This window comes from Drosophila takahashii, chromosome 3R (genome assembly GCF_030179915.1).
Source record: "Drosophila takahashii strain IR98-3 E-12201 chromosome 3R, DtakHiC1v2, whole genome shotgun sequence".
Classification (NCBI taxonomy): domain Eukaryota; kingdom Metazoa; phylum Arthropoda; class Insecta; order Diptera; family Drosophilidae; genus Drosophila; species Drosophila takahashii.
Genome location: NC_091681.1, coordinates 24,553,717 through 24,572,598, shown reverse-complemented (window position 1 = coordinate 24,572,598; position 18,882 = coordinate 24,553,717). Strand labels below are relative to the sequence as shown.

At 43.0% G+C, this 18,882-nt stretch overlaps 7 protein-coding genes across 15 annotated transcripts; 3 read left to right on the top strand and 4 right to left on the bottom strand.

Moving 5' to 3' along the window:
* Window positions 1-455: 455 nt before the first annotated feature.
* Window positions 456-2,237, bottom strand: LOC138913283 (fibroleukin-like). 2 transcript variants are annotated; one of them, XM_070216370.1, is made up of 4 exons: window positions 2,084-2,237; window positions 1,756-2,026; window positions 773-1,698; window positions 456-712 (listed from the first exon to the last, which is right to left on the bottom strand). In XM_070216370.1, the coding sequence occupies exons 1-3, from the start codon at window positions 2,144-2,146 to the stop codon at window positions 818-820; spliced, it is 1,215 nt and encodes a 404-aa protein (XP_070072471.1). In that variant the 5' UTR covers window positions 2,147-2,237; the 3' UTR covers window positions 456-712; window positions 773-817. The 2 variants fall into 2 exon arrangements, with proteins under 2 accessions (XP_070072471.1, XP_070072470.1); XM_070216369.1 differs by having other exon boundaries at window positions 773-2,026.
* Window positions 2,238-2,482: 245 nt separating this feature from the next.
* On the top strand, window positions 2,483-3,146 carry Vti1b (Vesicle transport through interaction with t-SNAREs 1b). The gene is made up of 2 exons (XM_017157979.3): window positions 2,483-2,712; window positions 2,773-3,146. Exons 1-2 carry the CDS (start codon window positions 2,554-2,556, stop codon window positions 2,980-2,982), a joined length of 369 nt encoding a protein of 122 aa, XP_017013468.1. The 5' UTR covers window positions 2,483-2,553; the 3' UTR covers window positions 2,983-3,146.
* Window positions 3,147-3,524: 378 nt separating this feature from the next.
* Window positions 3,525-6,464, bottom strand: Wdr37 (WD repeat domain 37). Of its 2 annotated transcripts, XR_011419244.1 has the most exons (4): window positions 5,989-6,464; window positions 5,381-5,936; window positions 3,789-4,666; window positions 3,525-3,708 (listed from the first exon to the last, which is right to left on the bottom strand). XR_011419244.1 is itself a non-coding variant. In XM_017157968.3 (3 exons), exons 1-3 carry the CDS (start codon window positions 6,140-6,142, stop codon window positions 3,919-3,921), a joined length of 1,458 nt encoding a protein of 485 aa, XP_017013457.2. In that variant the 5' UTR covers window positions 6,143-6,464; the 3' UTR covers window positions 3,525-3,918. The 2 variants fall into 2 exon arrangements, 1 of the variants encoding a protein (XP_017013457.2); XM_017157968.3 differs by having other exon boundaries at window positions 3,525-4,666.
* A 356-nt stretch (window positions 6,465-6,820) lies between these two features.
* koko (cyclin Q) lies at window positions 6,821-8,457 on the top strand. 6 transcript variants are annotated; one of them, XM_070217375.1, is made up of 5 exons: window positions 6,821-6,838; window positions 7,359-7,405; window positions 7,462-7,606; window positions 7,668-7,889; window positions 7,944-8,457. In XM_070217375.1, the coding sequence occupies exons 2-5, from the start codon at window positions 7,386-7,388 to the stop codon at window positions 8,271-8,273; spliced, it is 717 nt and encodes a 238-aa protein (XP_070073476.1). In that variant the 5' UTR covers window positions 6,821-6,838; window positions 7,359-7,385; the 3' UTR covers window positions 8,274-8,457. The 6 variants fall into 6 exon arrangements, with proteins under 6 accessions (XP_070073476.1, XP_070073475.1, XP_070073472.1 ...); XM_070217374.1 differs by having other exon boundaries at window positions 6,823-6,838; window positions 7,356-7,405; XM_070217371.1 differs by lacking the exon at window positions 6,821-6,838 and adding an exon at window positions 7,010-7,176 and having other exon boundaries at window positions 7,296-7,405.
* A 394-nt stretch (window positions 8,458-8,851) lies between these two features.
* Window positions 8,852-9,914, top strand: LOC108068471 (uncharacterized). 2 transcript variants are annotated; one of them, XM_017158078.3, is made up of 3 exons: window positions 8,852-9,073; window positions 9,157-9,335; window positions 9,395-9,914. In XM_017158078.3, exons 1-3 carry the CDS (start codon window positions 8,957-8,959, stop codon window positions 9,711-9,713), a joined length of 615 nt encoding a protein of 204 aa, XP_017013567.2. In that variant the 5' UTR covers window positions 8,852-8,956; the 3' UTR covers window positions 9,714-9,914. The 2 variants fall into 2 exon arrangements, with proteins under 2 accessions (XP_017013567.2, XP_017013565.2); XM_017158076.3 differs by having other exon boundaries at window positions 8,855-9,073; window positions 9,139-9,335.
* Window positions 9,915-10,460: 546 nt separating this feature from the next.
* On the bottom strand, window positions 10,461-17,861 carry LOC108068468 (homeobox protein cut). The gene is given in 6 exon segments (XM_044394113.2): window positions 10,461-11,909; window positions 11,973-12,138; window positions 12,922-13,585; window positions 14,114-14,218; window positions 14,284-14,657; window positions 17,725-17,861. Coding segments are annotated over 5 exon segments (1,992 nt in total). The 5' UTR covers window positions 14,604-14,657; window positions 17,725-17,861; the 3' UTR covers window positions 10,461-11,172.
* Window positions 15,049-16,197, bottom strand: LOC108068470 (potassium channel subfamily K member 1). Its single transcript, XM_017158075.3, has one exon. The coding sequence runs from the start codon at window positions 16,195-16,197 to the stop codon at window positions 15,049-15,051; it is 1,149 nt and encodes a 382-aa protein (XP_017013564.2).
* Window positions 17,862-18,882: the final 1,021 nt, after the last annotated feature.

Below are 18,882 nucleotides of genomic sequence, written 5' to 3'. Positions count from 1 at the left end.
CTCACACCCTCTATAGGATCGGGTCTCTCCCGTACACTCTCCCTCATCGGGCATGCCAACTATGTATGATCGGGGGTCGTCGTTATCAGAAATCAGAAATCGACAAATACCCGTACTAAAGTCGAAATCCTCGAGTGCTACATATGTACAAATGTCCGCATTGCGTAGCCACCGCCGGGTCCATTATCAATTTAAATTAATAACGCTTCAACCAAGTAATTCCCTGGTCTAGATAAGTCGGGTTGATATTGACAGTTGTTTGTTTTGGTTTTGTCAGCACTATAAATTGACCCTCTTCGAGGCCCTGGCAACGGAAAAGGGGTGAGTCGATCGATCTTTGGCTAAATGGGGAATGATAAATTTATACCATTTCTATTTCAGGGTGGCGGACCTCTCGACTGCCTCCTGTCGTACCAAATCGGAAATCATTATTTGTCAATTCAAACAATTCATCATTCAAGCACCACAATTATAATGTATTCTAAGGAACATGCGAGCATAAAAGAACATAATTTTTAAATGTAATGTAAAGGCAAAATTATTATAATAATATTTGTTTAAGCATTATACAGACATTTATGATTCTGGTCTTATCAACATTTTACAGGACTTGAGACAATGTCCTTCCTTACAAGGTTTCCAAGGGCCCCACCAAATGCCGTCTTTCGATATTTTTGTTGAATTTTTATATTCGCTAGTCAGGCAACATGTACTAAAAAATAAGAAAAAAATATAAAAAAAGAGAAAATTTTAAATGTAAATATTTACTCACTTTTCATTTATGTCGGCAGTCCACCACCAGAGACCATTTAGGTTCCTATCCGTACATTGTCCCTCTTTTTTTTTTTAGGACACTAGACACTTTGAAGGTAACTGCACATTTCTCGTGATTCCTTAAAGCATCGCCAGCGTTTCCGGAATAGGATCCTAGAGATTCTAAGGCGTATCCTTTCGCTTTACTTCCAACAACGAAGTTATCATATCGCGCATAAGCTTTCTTATTATTAAAGTCCTCAAGTTCAATGAGCAATTCATGCCGGCGACTTTTTGTTATGTTATGCAGTTTATCAAAGCCTAGAAAAAACTCCTTGTCTTTGCTGGCACTGCCAATCACATTAAAAATGTCAAATGTATTAAAGTTTAAACTCCCATTGAAACGATGAAGAATGAGCATCCACGACATCCCTAAATGCTGCTCATAAAAGCCTTTCGGTTTGTCATTTGTAATAGCATCTATTTTAGCACTTGGGTTTAGTTCTATAATTCGAGATATTAATTTGTCTTTATCAGCTTTGGATTGCATTTTTGATATTGCCAAGTCCTTTTCTTTTTTCATAAGTTTGGATTTTAAATCAATTATTTCCAAATCCAATTTCAAGATTTTATCAGTTAGCGAAGCATTTCGCACTTGACTTTGCTCACATTGTTTAATATATTTTAACAGTCTGTCATCTTTTTCTTTAGAGTTAGCAGCATGTAGATTTGAATTTGACTTTAGTTCAATAATTTGATATCTTAGATGAGCTTCGTCCGCCTTGGACATTTCCAGGCTATTTTCCATTTCCTCCAGCTGGGATTTTAAACCAATTATTTCCGAATCCAATTTTGATATTTTATCACTGAGCGACGCATTTTGTGATTGACTTTCTTCCAATTCTTTCTGCAGAGTCTGAAAGTCTTCAATGCAGTGCGCAGAATCTGAAAGATTGGAACCCAGTAATAAATGATTTGGCATTTCATTTGATGTAAAGTTACCTTTCTGTAGCTCGACGCCATTTTGTGGAGCTATTTGCTGGGACTGAATAGTACGCAATTCCTTTGTTTCCTTCATTAAGTCGATTATAGTATTCAGCGATTTTATTAAGTCATTCTTATCCTTTAGTGAATCCTCATAGAGTTTGATCGTAGCCTTTTGATTTTTCCCCGAGTCTTCTAATTTTTCCTCCAGTTTATTGATTTTCTTTCTCAGACTTTGGATCAGTTTCTTATCACTTGTGTTATTTACGTCTTTTTTACCGCTACTGGGCTGCAACTTTAATTTATTAGAAATATCTTTAAGGACGAACTATTGCTTTTTACATACCGAGGATTCCTCAGATGTTGATGATCCGTCCATATCTTCTGATTCCATGTTATTCTTTCTCATTTTTAGTCCATATGCACTCTTAATTACCTGTGAGAAGTGAAGATGCAACAGTAATGCGACTAGAGATGTGAAACAAGTGCATGCAAACTATCGATAATTAACAAGTAATTAAAAAATAATCTTTCAAACTGTTGAACAGTTTTAATTGATTCTAAATAAGCTTATAATTAAAAAGGTACGTTTAAATGCTAAGAAAGCGGCTACAGTACGATTTTTAAATTTAAAATAAAAATAAGTGTTGTAAAGAGTGTAAAGTAACAACAGGTGGCAATGCAAATAAAAACGCGTTAGCACTTAGCTCGAATGCGTTTGGGTATTTACACTGCCTGCGGTCACACCCTGCCTTTGTTTTGTTTTGAAACTGAAACTGAAACGCATTTAATTTATTGGAAAACTCGGCCAAAATCATGTCCCACGCCGGCTATAGCCAGCTGCCCAGTGGCAGCGACCAGGAGCGCAGGCAGGCGCAGCTCTCGGCCAGCACCTATGACGTACTGCAGCGGACGGCGGACAGTATTCAGAGGTCGAACCAGATTGCCATCGAAACGGAGAACATGGGAGCGGAGGTAAATACCCTGAAAATTATCATCTCCTGAGCTTATTAAAATATAATAACCAATCAACAGGTGCTGGGTGAACTGGGCGAGCAGAGGGAATCGCTACTGCGCACCACCCGCCGTCTGGAGGACGCCGATCAGGATCTATCCAAGTCGAGGGTCATCATCCGGAAGTTGGGCCGCGAAGTGCTCTACAACAAGATCATCCTGATCCTCATCATCCTCCTGGAGGTGGGCATTCTTGTCGGCCTTCTGGTGCTCAAGTTCGCTCACCTCTGAGCGGATGTCACTCTATTCCAAAGCTATAGCCACGAATCGGGCGTTGGTCTATGTATATGTATTAATTGTTGCGACTACTTTGCCTTAGTTATGAATAAGTTATACCACATGTATATAAAGGAAATGAACAAATATATGTGTACTCAGAGAAGCCAGATTAATTGTCATTACAATAAGAAAAGCCTCTTAAAACAAGGGATTTTCTGCCCTGAAATTTTTGATTTGTTTAATTCAATGCTATTTAAACTAAACTGAATGTTTTTCTAATTCATTTCGAATTGAATGAATGAATGAATAATTTGTATGCATTTTTTTAATTTGCCAGATTTTTTTGTGCTTTCTTTTGAGAACAAAAAGTGGAAAATTTTTAACAAATTAATGTTAACTGCTTAGTAAATAAAATTCAGGCAGATTTTTTTGGAATTCATTCATTCAATTCTGTTAAACTCAAAATTCAAATTTATTCAATTCTATTAAACTCCAAATTCAAAATAATTCATTGAATCCATTCATGCAGGGCTTTAATCAATACTTAAAGACAGTTTGTAGGATATACCCATCAATGAATCGGGCGCTTGATTATGTTTATTCATGTTCGCTAAAACGTTAATGCCTTAGACATCTATAATATGTATTATGGTAGTAAAACACAGATAAAATCGGAACTGGACGCCGGAAGCTCTGCACGCCGTGTCCTTCATCCCAACATCCCAATGCATATGTATGCTATAACAATGATAATTAGTATATGTAGTTCGTGCAGCACGATATGCCACGACTATTTGGCAAAAAGCAACGATAATTACACTCAGAGGGCGACACCTAATACTTGATCTATGATAAACGGTTACACATAAGTATGAGCATCGCTTAGGGATGCCTTTGTTCGAGAGAGATGTTTCATTCCTTTGGAGCAGCCCTCCGCTTGAGCCGCCTTCAATTGTCCTTCGGCAGGACGATGGACCAGCCGAAAACGCGTCGATCGAAGCCGCACGAGAAGAGATCGCAGTCGAGCAGCGGCTCCTCAGCCCAGGCCACAGATGACACCATGCGCCGGTGGCCCTGTCGACTGGTTCGCGGCAACCGGGCCACTCGCTGCCCGTTCAAATCGAACAGCCTGATCTGTCGGTTGTCGTGCGGTATGGCGATGATCCCGCCACTGGACACTGCCAGTCGGTTGACCGAGGAATCCGTGCGGATGGTGGCCAGGGCGGATCGCATGTTGCGCAGCTCCCACACTTTGATTGTGCGATCATCCGAACCGGACACCACCTTATCGTCCCGCGCAAACACACTGGACGTGACCGTTTCCGTGTGTCCCTGGAAGACCGAGACGGCCGGAATGGCCTCTCGAAAGTCCCACAGCCGGAAGGTGGTGTCCCTGGAGGCGGTGACCACCAGACGCTGGGTGGGATGTGCCGACACGTGGGTCAGCTCGTGATCGTGGCCGGTTAGCGGCTGCAGTGGCTGGCCCGTCTCCACATCCCACAGGATGGCCGTGCGATCCCAGCTGCCCGTGATGATCTGGTCCATCGAAGACAGCCAGTCGGCGGCCACCACCACGGAGAGATGTCCTCCGGGGCCGGTGAACTCGCAGAGCGGAGTGCGCAAGGTGTCGACTCGATCCCGATCCTCCACCTGTTCATCACTGTCATCCAGTTCCTCCTCAGAGGAATGACCCTTCCTGGAAAACAGAGAATCTTTAGCTAGTTATCATGACTCACAGTAAGAAGATCAGTGCTGCCATCACTCAGCTTGAAAAACAGGACAGATAAGCCAAAAAAAAACGGAAAAAAAGGACAACAAACAAAGTAAATGCGCCTCCATTTTTCTGTTTTAAATGGATTTTATATTAAATTCAATTATCTAACTCACAACCCGACTCACAACCTTCTTCGTTTGATCATTTTACCATGGTACATTTTTGTGCGTATACGTAGTAATCTAAAATTATTTAAATAATAAAAGCATTTCAAGTAACTACATTGGTAATACAAAAAAATTCAATATCTGCGTCAAACCCGAATAAGAGTCGTTCAAATATGAAATTTTTTTCTGACAATAAAAAACAGAAAGTAAAAATTGAGAAATTTTTAAAATGTTTTCCCCTTTTTTTTAGCTACAGAAAAAATCGTACTATAAAGAAAATCCATCGACTGCTTTACGTCTCTTTAATAATTTGTAAAAGTAATTATTTTTTAAGTGCCGAACTGTAAGAATTATGGTTAAAAAGGTGTTTTAGCATATAAAAACAGGTTTATACACTTTCGACTAGCAAAAAAACAATAAAAATCTTATTTTTGAAAAAAGGACAGATTTTTTTCGGATAAAGCCGTTAAAAAAAGGACAGATCTGTCCGGAAAAAGGACAAAATGGCAGCACTAAAGAATATACTTACTTGGGCACCTCCCAGTTGACGGCAGCCTGCCAGATGTGGGCAGTTCCATCTCCACTCCCAGTAAGCACGAGATCCCGGTGCTGGTGGAACTTGATGGAGTTCACGGAGCCCGCGTGTCCCTGGTACTGCAGCAGGCACCGGGCGCTCTCCACCCCCCAAATGCAGGCCGTGTGATCGGCGGAGGCGGTGCCAATGATGGGCTGTCCCGCCTTGGCGGCCACCTGCCAGATGCCGTCCTTGTGGCCGCCGAACTCCCGCACCACCGTGCTGACCACTGTGGGCGCCTTGAAGCTGGACACGATGCGGCTGGTCTGGGCCTTGATCTTGTTGCTGGCCTTCGCCTTGCTGCCGCCGGTGGCGCTGCTCAGCTTGGCCTTCAGGCTCTTGTGTGTGCTGGATGCGGCGGCCAGGAAGCTGCCGGCCACCTCATCCGCCTGGGTAGCTTGTGTGGCCAGGGCGGTGGACGAGGCCTGGGTGCTCAGTGATCCTCCGGCCGCCAAGCGCTGATCCTGCTGCATCGCCGACTCCTTGGTGGCAATCTCCAGTTTCTCCTGCACTGTAAAGGGAGTTTTAGCTTTAGGAATGCTTTAAAGGCTCGTAGTACTCACATGTCTGATTCTCCAGGTAGAGCTGCTCGAATTCCCGCTCGATCTGGGTGAACAGGAGGTGCAGGCGTGCGCGGAAGGGTGCATCCTCGGGAACGGCGGCCACGTCCTCCGTCAAACTGGTGAGGCGCACCGCCCGCGTCTTGTTAGCCTTCATTTTAGCCCTTTGCAGCTTTTGCACTTCTTTGTTTTGTTGTGTATCTCGCGCGATTCACTGGTCGGCGATTTCCGTTTCCTGTCGCTGGGCGCCAAGGGAATCCAATTAGCGGTCGGGGGTTGCAGAATCGCGCTTTATTGATCCATCTTCCACTGGTTGCGACGCACTAGCTGTTTTTGGCTGGCTGGTAAACTGCTGTTGCACTTGGTTTTCGCAATGATAATACCCAAAGGGGGTGGCGGTGGGCGAGGGGGCGGAACAGCTGGCAAGGGAGATGTATCAGTAAGTCGTGTGTATCGAGTGCTATCGATTTTAGGGCTATCGCAAATCTCACCCTGCCTATCGTACACTGAGAAAAAGCATTTTTGTTATTTTAAAATATTTTTATTAAAACTACTATTTGATAATTACAATTAAATTTACATTTTAGTATACTAATTATAGTGAGAATTTATCATGAACAAAATGTATCGAAAGATCTTTTTGTCACAAAGAAAATTAAATTTAAATTATTATTTTGTATTTTAATCACAATTTAAACAAAAACCTTTTTTTTAACATTTCCCAAAAAAAACATAAAATAATTGATCATTTGAGTATTACCTATGTTATTTCTTGCAGTGTCATATTGTAAGAGGAACCAGTGTTGGGCAACAACTAAATTAGTTTGTAGACTAGAAAATTTGACACGCTCAGGTAAATAAATTTAAATCTATTAATTGAACATTTTTAGATCAAAACACGTTGGCAATAATTTATAAGGGTGGATTTTCTTGTTTATAAAGCATATCGTGAGCCTGGAATCGCACTTTATCAACACTGCCTAGTCTGACAGCTGTTTCGTTTGGCCTGTTACTTGTAGGTACTATTTTGAAAAGACATTGGAGTGGGATTGGGGTTCCGAGACCCACAAACCTGGCCACCATTTTAATTGAATCCCAATCGAACAGCTGACGTACCGCAGGCCCCGTTAGTTTTTCCGATCGCGTTGCATATCATATCTCCCATTACAGCGCTGCAGTCGAATCAAACCGGTTTGTCTTGTCACCTCTCGATTTTTCGGTGGTCTCGCATTGCTTTTATTTTGCTCCTCGGGTGCCAACGAACTCGCTGGGTCTTTGCTACCACCATCACCTTTCATCCTTTCATTCAGTTCAATTCAGTTTGGGATTAGAGCAATATGAAAAACGTTTTGGATGTAATGTCGTTGCAGCAGCACGTGGAGTCGAACAAGGCGCAGACCATGAAGCCCATCGACTATCGGTGAGTTCGGGGATCCTAACTCTGTAGACTATAAAATAATTATATTTATGCCGCAGCAAACTGAACAAACCCGGTGTGGTTCCGATGTACATCTTCGAGTGCGCCGCCAAGTTGAAAATGAAACCCCTGACGGCTGCCTGTGCGGCCATCGTTTACCATCGTTTCTTCCGGGAGGTCAAGGCCAGTGACTACGATGAGTTCGTGGGTACACCATCTACCAGAAATCAATCTCATCTCACAAGTATCCCTCTTAAATCCCCAGCTCATCGCCGCCTCATCGCTGTATTTGGCTGGGAAAATCAAGGACGACGAAAGCGTCAAGATACGCGATGTAATCAACGTGGCATATTGCACCCTGAACCGGGATAATGCTCCGCTGGATCTGAACGATGAGTACTGGTCGATGCGGGATGCCATTGTCCAGGCCGAGCTGCTCATCACACGCACCCTGGGCTTCGATCTTAACATAGATCTGGCCCACAAGGTGGGTTTTTGGATTTTACAGAGCTTTTGCAACATGTAACCGGTTCAATTGCAGTACTTACTCTACTACATGAAGACTCTACAAGACTGGGTGGGTCCCGAGGTGTGGAACTCGGTGCCCATTGCCAAGGCGGCTGCCTCCTATCTGCAGGACTTTCACCACAGCGCCAATATCCTCAAGTACAAGCCCACCCATGTGGCCATCGGTTGTTTGTCACTGGCCCTCCAGACTTATGGCATCCAGGTGCCGCTCACCGACGAGTCCGACGAATCGGCCATGTGGTACAAGCCCCTGGTCAAGGACTTCACCCGCGAGAACCAGTGGGAGATCATCGAGAACGTGATCGAGGTGTACAAGCATGAGGCCTTCCTGAAGGCCGCCTAATCCCCCTCCCCCGAGACTGCCAAATCCATTCCTTGCTCCATCTGAATTTATTTATTTTCCCCTCACACCTCATAAACCTATCTCAGTTTATACAATGGCCTATGCTCAAGTGTCCAATGCATTTTACATGATCCTCACCAAAACAAAATAAAAACTACCTGGAATGAAATGATAGTGAGCTCGATGGATGAGAGTACTATTGTATCTTAACTCTATTCCTCAACTTTTACTATTTGTACAATAAGAAAATAAAAAGGTGTTGTGTTCTATGGAAATGAAGTGGTGTTGCTTAAGTATGTATTTAAAGGTTAAAGGGGTAATTAATTCGCGAATTTTTAAGATTCTGATAGTACGAACTATAAAAAAAAAAAATTTTATCGCGTATACGCATTAACTTAAAATAGTAACCTTTATACATTTATTATACATACATTGAATACATTTATTATACATACTAAAACTACTCGATAACTTACTAATATATATTTAAATTTATAAAATGACCTTAAAAACAAATTCAGATTACCCAGCTTGAAATAATTAATTTCCCAAAATGGGATGACAACCCTATTCCCTACTCAAACAGTGTTGACTAACGCCGGCATGTACAAAAACAATGCGACTTCGTAAACAAAACATATTTTTTATACAGATCACAAGCAGACCCAAAGGACAAGGACAATATGCGTAAGACGTGGGTGAAGCGGGAGAACATATACTTCAAGCCCTTCTACAAGCAGAAGTCGAAGATGTTCCTGCTGCTCATCTTCCTGGTGGGCATCTCCTTCATCGCGTACCAGGTGAGCCCCGCAAGGATTCGGCTGTGCAGGTGGTGTGCTTAATGTGTGTGAAACAATAATAACAGGCCTTCTCGCTGAACCAGCTGCCCGGAGTGCCAGCTCCGTGGAATCTGCAGCAGATCAAGCGGAAGCACCAGCAGATGATGCAGTCGCTGGGCAGCAAGCAGCGCGACGACTTTGATGGGGGAGAGCAGGATGCAGTGGCTCCAGTGGGAGCCACCTCGTCGGTTGCTGGGCATGACGAGCCCATCAAGATTGTCAGGTGGGTGGATTAACTCGTTTATATAAGCATACCTCATCCTCCTACTCCTAATCCTTCAGGGGCACCCGGCTCTTCGACTACGACGCCTACAAGCCGAATTTCGAGGGCAAATTCCGGTGTCTGGATGGCTCCAAGGAGATCGCCTTCGATCACCTGAACGACAACTACTGCGACTGCGAGGCGGATGGCAGCGATGAGCCCAGCACGAATGCCTGCGCCAAGGGCCGATTCTACTGCCGCTACCAGAAGCGTCACATCACGGGAAGGGGTCTGGATGTCTACGTGGCCAGCAGCCGGATCAACGATCACGTGTGCGACTGCTGCGACGGCAGCGACGAGTGGACCACGGGGGCCAAGTGCCCCAACGACTGTGCGTAGTGGCTGGCCGGGATTACCCATTCCCCCGGCTTAAGCCCAGCCCATTCCCTCTTCCATCTCCTCCACCTGTGCACCAACCAGGACACCAATCTCAAGGATGAAGCTGTCTGGCGCATCACAAGCGATATTTTTTGTACGAGTACAATAGAATTGTAATTTATTTTAAAATAAGTAGATTGAATAAAAGAATTTCAAGAAATACGATGACTAGGAAGGTTCCAGTTTTCACATTCGATGAATTTTACTAATATTTATTGTAATTAAATCATCAAATTAGTGTGAAAACAGGACGATTCCCTCATGTGTTTGTTATTTTATCCATATATGTATGCTTATTCATTTTATTACCAGACCACAAAAATCAATAGAATTTACATTTGGGAATTCTTTTGGGTTTTCTCTGAACTTTTTTGGTTTCAAATTCGCAGCGTTTTCATTTATAATGTTTAATTTACAATCTACATACACATCAATATGGTATGACCGTCGGTATTTTTAGTTAATAGGTTTCTTGCCTAAACGTTTTTGTGCATTTTAATCCGTAAAATGTACAGCGACAAACTCTAAAGCAATTTTGAACTGCAAGATCTACAAAGGTACGAAATTTTGTGTAATTATTCCCTCATATGCACTATAAGTTTTTGCCGTCTGCCTTGTCTGTTGGATAAGCGGAAGCGGTAATGATCTCCATATCGGTATATTTAGTTTAAGGAACGCGCGCCATTACAATTATTTCTCGGATCTGACTTGGCAAAATTCACTTTATTCGCATTGAGTACTTCATTGACTTGCCCAGCACAATCAGAAAAAATCTACGTATACTATATACCTGGACGAGAAGACTGCTACTGCAGATTCTCGCCTCACAAATTTGATACTTTGCACCTAAGTAAAGTACATTTTTTTGTGATTCTCTTGCCATTTGCAACTTAAAGTAAAGCTTACGCTAAGTAATACTTAATCAGAGGGCTTTGTGGGGTGTGTGTGTGTGTTCTAGGCTGGTTAGGTTAATGCGTCTGTGCGGGATGATATATAAATTCCTTGGGGTTCTTAAAACGAAAATTGCTTGAGACACGCTACAATTACAGTGGATGCTCTACGAAGTTTATATCATGTGCGCAAATCACAAATCTTTTTCAATTACAAATAAATAGATTGGAGTGTTTTTATAAAATAAGAGATGATTTTAAAATCAGCACGATATATATTTATAAGTATATACCTTTAGATGTATCTATATTATTGCACTGATGAGATTATTCCTTCAGTTTGGGGACAATTACGAAAATGAGACGTGTAAGGAGTACAAAAAATAAATGGAATAAATAAATACATATACAAAACTTTTAAAAAGGGACGTGATAGGTGTGAATCGACTTAAGCTAAGTGCTGATGATGCTGGTGGTTCTAAGAAACTTTCTCTCACACAAGTATACATAGATATAGTTAAGTTACAGATCTAACGGCAAAGCGTATAATACAGTTTCTGCAGTTTGCGTTTCGAGCGACACTGATGATGGTGGTGCGAGTGGTGATGTGAGTGGTGGTGGTGATGCTGATGGTGATGCCTGTGAGCTGTTGCCGGATGTTGATGGTGGTGATGGCGCGCCTGCGGCTGCTGCATATGGCTGTGGTGATGATTATTTACAAGGCTCGCGGACGAGGAGGCGCTTAGGGCCACCGCCGACGAGATCAGGGCCGCAGCCAGGCGCGACGAGGAGGCCAAGGCGAGCTCCGGAGCGGCGGCCAGCAGCTGCTGATGGTGCTGGCGCAGCTGCGCCACCTGCTGACGCTTCAGGGCGGCGGTTCCCTTGCGCATCGCGTGCAAGCGACGTCTGTGGTGATGCGGCTGCGGATGCAGTTGCAGCTGTCACTTTGCCTCCTCGCCGGCTTCCAACAGATTGTTGCTACCATTGTTGGTGGCCACCGTCGACTGCTCACTGATCCCCACCACTCCCTGTTGCTGCTGCAGCTGCTGTTGCTGCTGGTTAAGCGCATGGACATGCTGGCAGAAGGCCTGGAGCACCTCGAAGTGGGTCATCAGGTTCGCCGGCTGGTTGTCGTAGTGCAAGTGCCGGGTGATCGGCGCATTCAGCCGCCTCAGCATCTCCGTGAACAGCTTTTCCTCCTTGCGAATCCAGGGCCGACGGTCATCCTGCACCTGGTAGGGCGTCAGGTGGACATGGATGTTCATGCCTGCTTAAGGAGTTAAGCCTAGTTAGTTGATTCTTGATTTGGCATGCGACTCTCTCCACTTACCCATGCGCGTGAGCGTCTCCAGCAGACTGCGGGATGTGATCCAGGTGTTCTTCTGGCCCCCATGTCCGCCATCCAGCCAGTACATGTCCGAGATGCGGGAGAGCAGGCGGCACATGCTGCTGTCGTCGGGCGTCAGGGTTTTCAGATAGTGGAACTCGTAGATAAACTGTAAAATAAATGGGATTACAGATTAGAAAAGGTTACAGAGGTAATTGCCACAATCCTTTCGAATTCCGATGTTAGGCTACACTTTGAAATCAATTTATAAGGATTTATCCGTTGGCAATAGATAGATAAATAAATAAATAAAAAACAATTTAAATAAATGAATAAAAAAAAATCGAATGTTAGGCTACACTTTGAAATCAATTTAGGCTTATAATATAAAAACAATTTAAATAAATGAATAACAAAAATCGAGTTTAAGTTAGAGCCCTGCGTGAATCATTCAATTTTGGTTTAATCATAGTATGCCATGAAATTTCTGATTTGTTTAATTCAATCATATGAGAAATAAATTGAATGTTTTTCTAATTCATTTCGAATTAAATGAATGAATGAATGATTTTTTGAATTTGCCAGATTTTTTTTGGGCTTTCCAACAACAAAAAGTGGCTAATTTTTAGCAAATCAATGTAAACTGCATAGTAAATAAAATTCGGGCAGATTTAATCACAAAATTATGGGCCTTTCTTCTTCAAAAGAAATTGTCGTTTGAATTATTTCGGAATTCATGCCATTCATTCATTCAATTCTATTAAACTCAAAATTCAAATTCATTCAATTCTATTGAACTCCAAATTCTAATTAATTCATTAATATAAAACAAAAGAGCAGGGCTCTAGTTCAAATTCTTGTTAGCACAAAAAGCACATCGGCAGTTCTGAAAGGATTGGAGCAGGCTTAATGGCGAGTGGGTCAACCAGTTAACGAACCAAACGCGACTCACTTGATTGAGCACGACGCAGCCCTTGCTAAAGCCAATCAGCACCAGCTTAGACTTGTCCAGGTTGAGGTTCTCTCGCCACCACAGCGGATTGCTGTCGCTGGTTGCCGCGGATGTGGACGTAGACGTAGCCGTGGCTGAGGCTGATGTTGCAGTTACAGCAGGAGCCGGCCTCGTGGCGCAATCGTTGTTGTAGTGCTCCACATTGTTGCTGGCACTTAGCGCCGTTGTGGGCGAAGTCATCTTTATGGCCGCCGCTGTCTGCTGCTGCTGCTGTTGAAGCGGCTGATTGTTCACCTGTTCCTGGTGGTTGTTCACACTGCTTTCATCGCTGCCACCTCCGCCGATGTTGCCATTATTTCCGGTTACATTGTTCACCGCTTCGGGGGCTTCACTGCCCACTATAGGGAATATAACCGCACCATCCGCATCCACTGTGATGTTCTCCTGCACCTGCAGTATGTCAATGTCCATCTCCTGGCTGCTGTCGTTGGCCGGTGCCGCTTGTGAGTTGGACTCCGAGGTGACCGTTGCGTTGGAGAGCGTCAAAGCAGCGGCCGCAGCAGCAGCGGCCACCGCTGCCGCAGCTGCTGCTGCCTGGGCGGCCTGGTCGAGGATTTCGTTCTCGGGTATGGAGATCAGGCGCTGCGACAGATTCTGGAGCAGTCTAGTGGGGGGATACAAAGTAGGTTTAATTAGGAGTAGCTCAATATTACTTATAAATAGCAAGGACCGTAAATAATCGTTATTTGAGATTTTTATTTTAAAAAGATTATTGTGATACTTTGTTTTAAAAGTCAAAAATAACGTTCTCTTTACTCTTGTCCAGAAAGTATATGCATGTCAACAAATCAGGAAAGCAAATTAACTTTTATTTGTTCATGTCTATAAAACCAGATAAATTGTTGATTACAACTTGTACAAGTCTCAGTAGTCCTTTTAAAATAAATATCCCAAATAACGATTATGTACGGTCCCTGATAAATAGACATAAGACATAATAGACATAAATACGATTTAAAGCTACATTTAATTGGTTACACATTTTATTCATTAAGTTATAATTCGTTTTAGGCAAAACTTAATTGTGGCTTTTGTAAACAATTTTTAACCAATTAAATGTGGTTTTAAATCATTTAAAAAAAAAACAATTTCACCTAAAATCCGATGTGATTTTATAAGTTATAAAACTCACTTTTCTAGGTGCTGAAGGGCATGGTTCATGGGCGTATGATCCGGAACTCCAGCGTTGTTGCCTCTCACAAAGTTGTCAAAGCAACTGAATGTCTTGAACTCCATGCTGCAAAAGGGAAGAAATGGTTTAATTACAAACAAATTAAAATATAATATATTATAACTAATTACCGCACTGGCCGGATGACGATGATGTGCGACCTGGGAAAGGCCTCGCGCAGCAGGATGGCCGAGTTCTCGAGGTTGTACTTCATGTAGCCCCGGCTGTCGCGGTTCGTCTCCATGCTCTCCGGAAAGTCCTGCACATCGCCGCCAAAGTAAATGATGGCCGTCGAGTCCTCCGGCACGTGCACCGAGTGCTGGCGCACAATCGGCGGGCAGTAGACGATGTCATTGGCCCGATTCTGGAATCCGGTGACGGAGAAGATGCGGAATGGCCCAGCCGAAGTGCTTGGCGTGCACAGACGCTCCCCGCTGCCGCCGCCAAGCATGCCCTCGAAGTTACGGATCCGCTCTTGCAGTTGCAGGAATTGATCAATGGTGAGCTGGGGGTTCAGATTGTGATTACATAACGAAAGTACCAATCGCAGCATCACTTTCACAATCACAATCACACAATCGTACTTAATAGAATTGGTAAAACAAATACATGTTTAAAAGTTAAAGTCCCTAAAACCAGCTTACAAAGATTGCAAATGCTTTGCCAAATTCTGTTAAAAAATCCTCATGGTTTTGAATAAAATTAATCTTCTTGATAACTTCGTAAAAAAACTAAAGTATTCTTAAGTGAATAACTGATTTAAATACCCCTAAATTACAATACATTAACTAATAAAAGGGCTACCAATTAATCTTGATAGCTTAGCTCAAAATCTAATACAAATTAAAGGGCAACGCAGAGTGAAAACCCCAAAAAACTTTCGTCTGTTCTTTATCCTAGTAGTAATCATCCTCGTAGGCATCCCGGGGATTCCCGCAGCAGCCGACGAATCGCAGCCGCGTATCCTCCATGCAAAGTTTGGCATCCTCGCGCATCTCGCGCGCCTTCATTCGCACCTCCTCGCGCATCAGGTTGCGGCACATGGCCACCAGGCCCATCCCGAGCAGCATGTAGACGAAGTTAATGGCCAGCTTGGAGTGCTGGTCGGCGGCCACTGACTGCAGCTGGGCCAGCTCATCGGGATCGGCGGCGATATCCTCCTGCAACTTGTGCGTCGCCGCATTCACATCCGCGGTGGTGGTCAGCGAGGCGCCTGGGACAAAGTCACCGAAGCCAATCTTGCACAGCGACGTCATGCAGAAGTAGAAGCTGTTCAGGAAGCTCCACTTCTCCCAGTTGGCAAACATCACAGTCCCCGTGAGGACGTAGAAGAAAATGACCCACAGGCAGGCGGTGGAGGGTACGATGACCTTTTTGCGCGTCATATGTCCACCCTCGAGGGCATCCAAGCGATCCTCCTGGGTGCAGTCGTGCAGGGAGCGGTACAGAAACTTAAATGAGCGGGCTAGGACTCTTCCCATGCTCAGGAAGTACAGGATGTAGAGGGGAATGCCCAAAGTGGCATAGATCACGGTAAATCCCTTGCCCCACGGAGTCCTGGGCACCATGTTGCCATACCCAATCATCGTAATCACCGACAGGCAGAACATCAGGGCAGCCGGAAAGCTCCAGATCTGCTCGGGACTCCTTCCCACATAGCCATGCTTGACGATTCCTGCTATTTGCGCCTGGTACTCGCGCAGCACCGCATTCGTGGCCTCCGTCCAGCGCCGGCGATCGATGAGATTGTGCTCCTCCGTGATGCTCCACAGCTGCTGGGAGCAGTTCTGGCGCAGCTCCATCACGTGGCCAGCGGTCTCGTCCACAAACTGGCGTTCGATGTGCATGAAGGCGAAGGCACCGCAGATGGCATAGAAGACTATGAGGGCGCCCACGCCCACCTGGGTGCACATGAAGGTTACGAAGTTCCGGCAGCATCTTTTCACCCGCTTCCGGGGCTGATTGCTTGGTGTGGAGGAAACACTGGATGCCCCACCGCCCCCTGCGCCTGCTGGGGAGCTTTTCCTTTGAAATTTGCTGGGCATTTCAATGGATTATATAATCTGCTGGAAATCTCCCTTCTTAAAGCCTGGCGATGGGCAATTAATTGCTCTGTTGTCGATTTTCAATCAGAGATAATTTTTGGAGCACGACGACGACGACGTGTGGAAATCAGCAAGTTGGCTAAAAATAAACCCACGCCTTTGCACGGCACATTTTCCAAAAGCCAAACAAACAAATTTTCCTTAACTGCACCAACTGATCAACGCGGGCGCCAAAAATCAACTGCGGGAAAAACTATTTCGAGGGAAAATCTCCGAAAAGGTAGAGAGCCAATGAGAGGAAAAGCCAGAGGATAGGCAAATGTGTGGAAAACAAATAATTCGGCTCAGATATTTATGCGAGCAAGTGCCCGCGGTTCTAAATAAGGCAATTTACGTCAAAAATTTATGAACAGAGCTATCAAGATATTACCAGGGGACAGGTGCAATAATATTGGATAAAGGATAGAACAATTAGTGCTATAATGAAGAATTGTCTAGTTCTTAACAGGACAAATTAAAATCAAGTAAATCATGAAACATTGGGATTACAGGTGTTAGGGTATTCCGATCAGAAGTATTCTTGGAATGGATCTACGTAGTATTTCAAAAATTTTAATTTTGTATTCTTTTTTTTTTAAATTGGTATCACAAATATAACAATATTTTCTGTAAGATACTAACTATGTAAATTTTGGGCTAACTAAACTAAAAGCAATGTACATTTTCATCAGGTGATGAAATATATGATATCTATGATAATGCACATTTCAAAAAATAATTATATGTTTCTAAACGAAGTTATCAAAAAGATTACAAAATAAATAATGAATTTATAATAAGTGTTTTATCTTTGGAAATCTACCTTATGAAATAGGTCCAATTGGAATCTTAGTAGACCTTCACTGATCTTATGGATATACTCATATATACCCTACAACTATACCTCTTACGTTATTTTCACAGTTTCCGAAAGGGATAGACTGACTGGCTGGCGGTCATAAAAAATTATGGCACTTTGATTAACGATGGTGTGTGCGGTGGAGCAGACGGCGGGCGAAAGCTTGCGAGAATCCCATCGGAATCGAAAACGGGCACTATTTTTACACGGGCGATAAATCAAAACGGGGAAGAGCATCCGCCATCGGGTAACAACAATAAATTGGGGGGCCCCCAAAACAAAAAACAAACTATACGTAAATATAAACAAAGAATTAAAAAACGAAAGCAGAGAACGCACTCGCACACACACACTTACGTAGGCGGCTGTGCTGATACAGAAGAAGAGGAAGAGAGATCAAATACGCAAAAACGGGGGGTGAAAATGCGTAGCGAAGAGATAGATTTTTTCAACACCAGCGCACTCGCAAACACACACAGGCGCCCTGGCGCACACACACACTCGCTGCTGCTGCTGCTGCACACTCACACAAACGCACTTGAAATTTCACAAAATTTTATGCAAAATTTTCCGGCGCATCGCACTCTGCATTTACCGCTGCAATCGCTCTGCACTTTTCCGCTACTTACGCTGTTTATTCTCGCTAATCGTTGCGCGTGAAAATTCTGGCGATTTGTCTACACACTTCCCGCGTATTTCCCGTATTCCTCTTCGCCTGTTTTTCTTTTATCTTGCGTCTTCTTCTTTTATCTAGTGTGACCGCGCCATTATCCGCCAATTCGCAATTATCCGGCCCTGAGGTTTTTATTCATTGAACAAACGGTCACGCTGATCGGATTCTATCGATAGTTTTAGTCAAGGAAGATACGTAATTTTCAAAAACGGAAATGAATATGGCGGTTCTTTTAAATACATCTCCATTTAGGTAAGTAAAGCCAAGTGAGTTAAAAAAATAGTTTTTTCATAAGTTTTCTTTTATCTGCGACCAGAGATGGCCGACTTATCGGTGGCACTATCGGTAGTTCGACCCTGACGATAGTTGTACTCCTCTTTCGACAACCCATAATTGTCAAACATTTTTTATTGCAAATCATATAACTAATTTAAAAAGCTTTTAATTTTGAGTTCGATTTTATAGCTTTATTTATATATCGATATTAAACGAACGGTCACAATGACTATCGAACGACTATTAACTATCAAGGTGGCAACGCTAGGATGTTGGCGGTTTCATTTGAAATATATAAAGTTACCAGCAACAATCCGTCCGTAGATTGGTGTAGAAATGTTGCTTGAGATCAGCGGTAAGCTATTTCCGTGTCACCCCCAACTGTGTTTTCTTAGAAATAAAATATTTGTTTTTGTTACATAACGGTAATAAAACTGATTTATTCAAGTGTTCTTTATTATAAATAACAGTTTTACATAGCATGTTAAATTAGTGAAGAATATCCACAACGACCTATTTCATATTATATCATTTCATAATTTGACATTACTTAATTTGTTTTTTAAAAGAAAATAAAATAAGTAAGCGTTACACTGTCTAAAAAACTGGGAAGGTCTCTAGTCTATTTTAAATAGAAACACAAATCGACAAATATTTTGGTAAGTTTTTTATTACATATATTATTGCAAAAACCATTTTTACATTCTTTTTTATAGGATTGCCTGGTAAAAACAGTAATGAAATAAATCAATAAGAATTTTAGATTTGAAACATTTTAAAACTGGTTATAAATTTACTTTTCTTACACACAAAAAATTTTGCTTGGTAAAATTGACCA

Excerpts from the sequence above, each read along its gene's own strand:
- Vti1b (XM_017157979.3), top strand. The coding sequence starts at position 2,554 with ATGTCCCACGCCGGCTATAGCCAGCTGCCCAGTGGCAGCGACCAGGAG. Across the intron at positions 2,713-2,772 it reads CGGAGAACATGGGAGCGGAG|GTGCTGGGTGAACTGGGCGA; the intron begins GTAAATACCCTG and ends ACCAATCAACAG.
- LOC138913283 (XM_070216369.1), bottom strand. The coding sequence starts at position 2,146 with ATGAGAAAGAATAACATGGAATCAGAAGATATGGACGGATCATCAACA. Across the intron at positions 2,027-2,083 it reads CAACATCTGAGGAATCCTCG|CCCAGTAGCGGTAAAAAAGA; the intron begins GTATGTAAAAAG and ends TTAAAGTTGCAG.
- koko (XM_070217371.1), top strand. The coding sequence starts at position 7,323 with ATGAAAAACGTTTTGGATGTAATGTCGTTGCAGCAGCACGTGGAGTCG. Across the intron at positions 7,406-7,461 it reads ATGAAGCCCATCGACTATCG|CAAACTGAACAAACCCGGTG; the intron begins GTGAGTTCGGGG and ends TTTATGCCGCAG. Across the intron at positions 7,607-7,667 it reads CCAGTGACTACGATGAGTTC|CTCATCGCCGCCTCATCGCT; the intron begins GTGGGTACACCA and ends TTAAATCCCCAG.
- LOC108068471 (XM_017158076.3), top strand. The coding sequence starts at position 8,957 with ATGCGTAAGACGTGGGTGAAGCGGGAGAACATATACTTCAAGCCCTTC. Across the intron at positions 9,074-9,138 it reads TCTCCTTCATCGCGTACCAG|GCCTTCTCGCTGAACCAGCT; the intron begins GTGAGCCCCGCA and ends CAATAATAACAG. Across the intron at positions 9,336-9,394 it reads GAGCCCATCAAGATTGTCAG|GGGCACCCGGCTCTTCGACT; the intron begins GTGGGTGGATTA and ends CTAATCCTTCAG.
- Wdr37 (XM_017157968.3), bottom strand. The coding sequence starts at position 6,142 with ATGAAGGCTAACAAGACGCGGGCGGTGCGCCTCACCAGTTTGACGGAG. Across the intron at positions 5,937-5,988 it reads CTACCTGGAGAATCAGACAT|TGCAGGAGAAACTGGAGATT; the intron begins GTGAGTACTACG and ends CTCCCTTTACAG. Across the intron at positions 4,667-5,380 it reads GTCAACTGGGAGGTGCCCAA|GAAGGGTCATTCCTCTGAGG; the intron begins GTAAGTATATTC and ends TCTGTTTTCCAG.
- LOC108068470 (XM_017158075.3), bottom strand. The coding sequence starts at position 16,197 with ATGCCCAGCAAATTTCAAAGGAAAAGCTCCCCAGCAGGCGCAGGGGGC.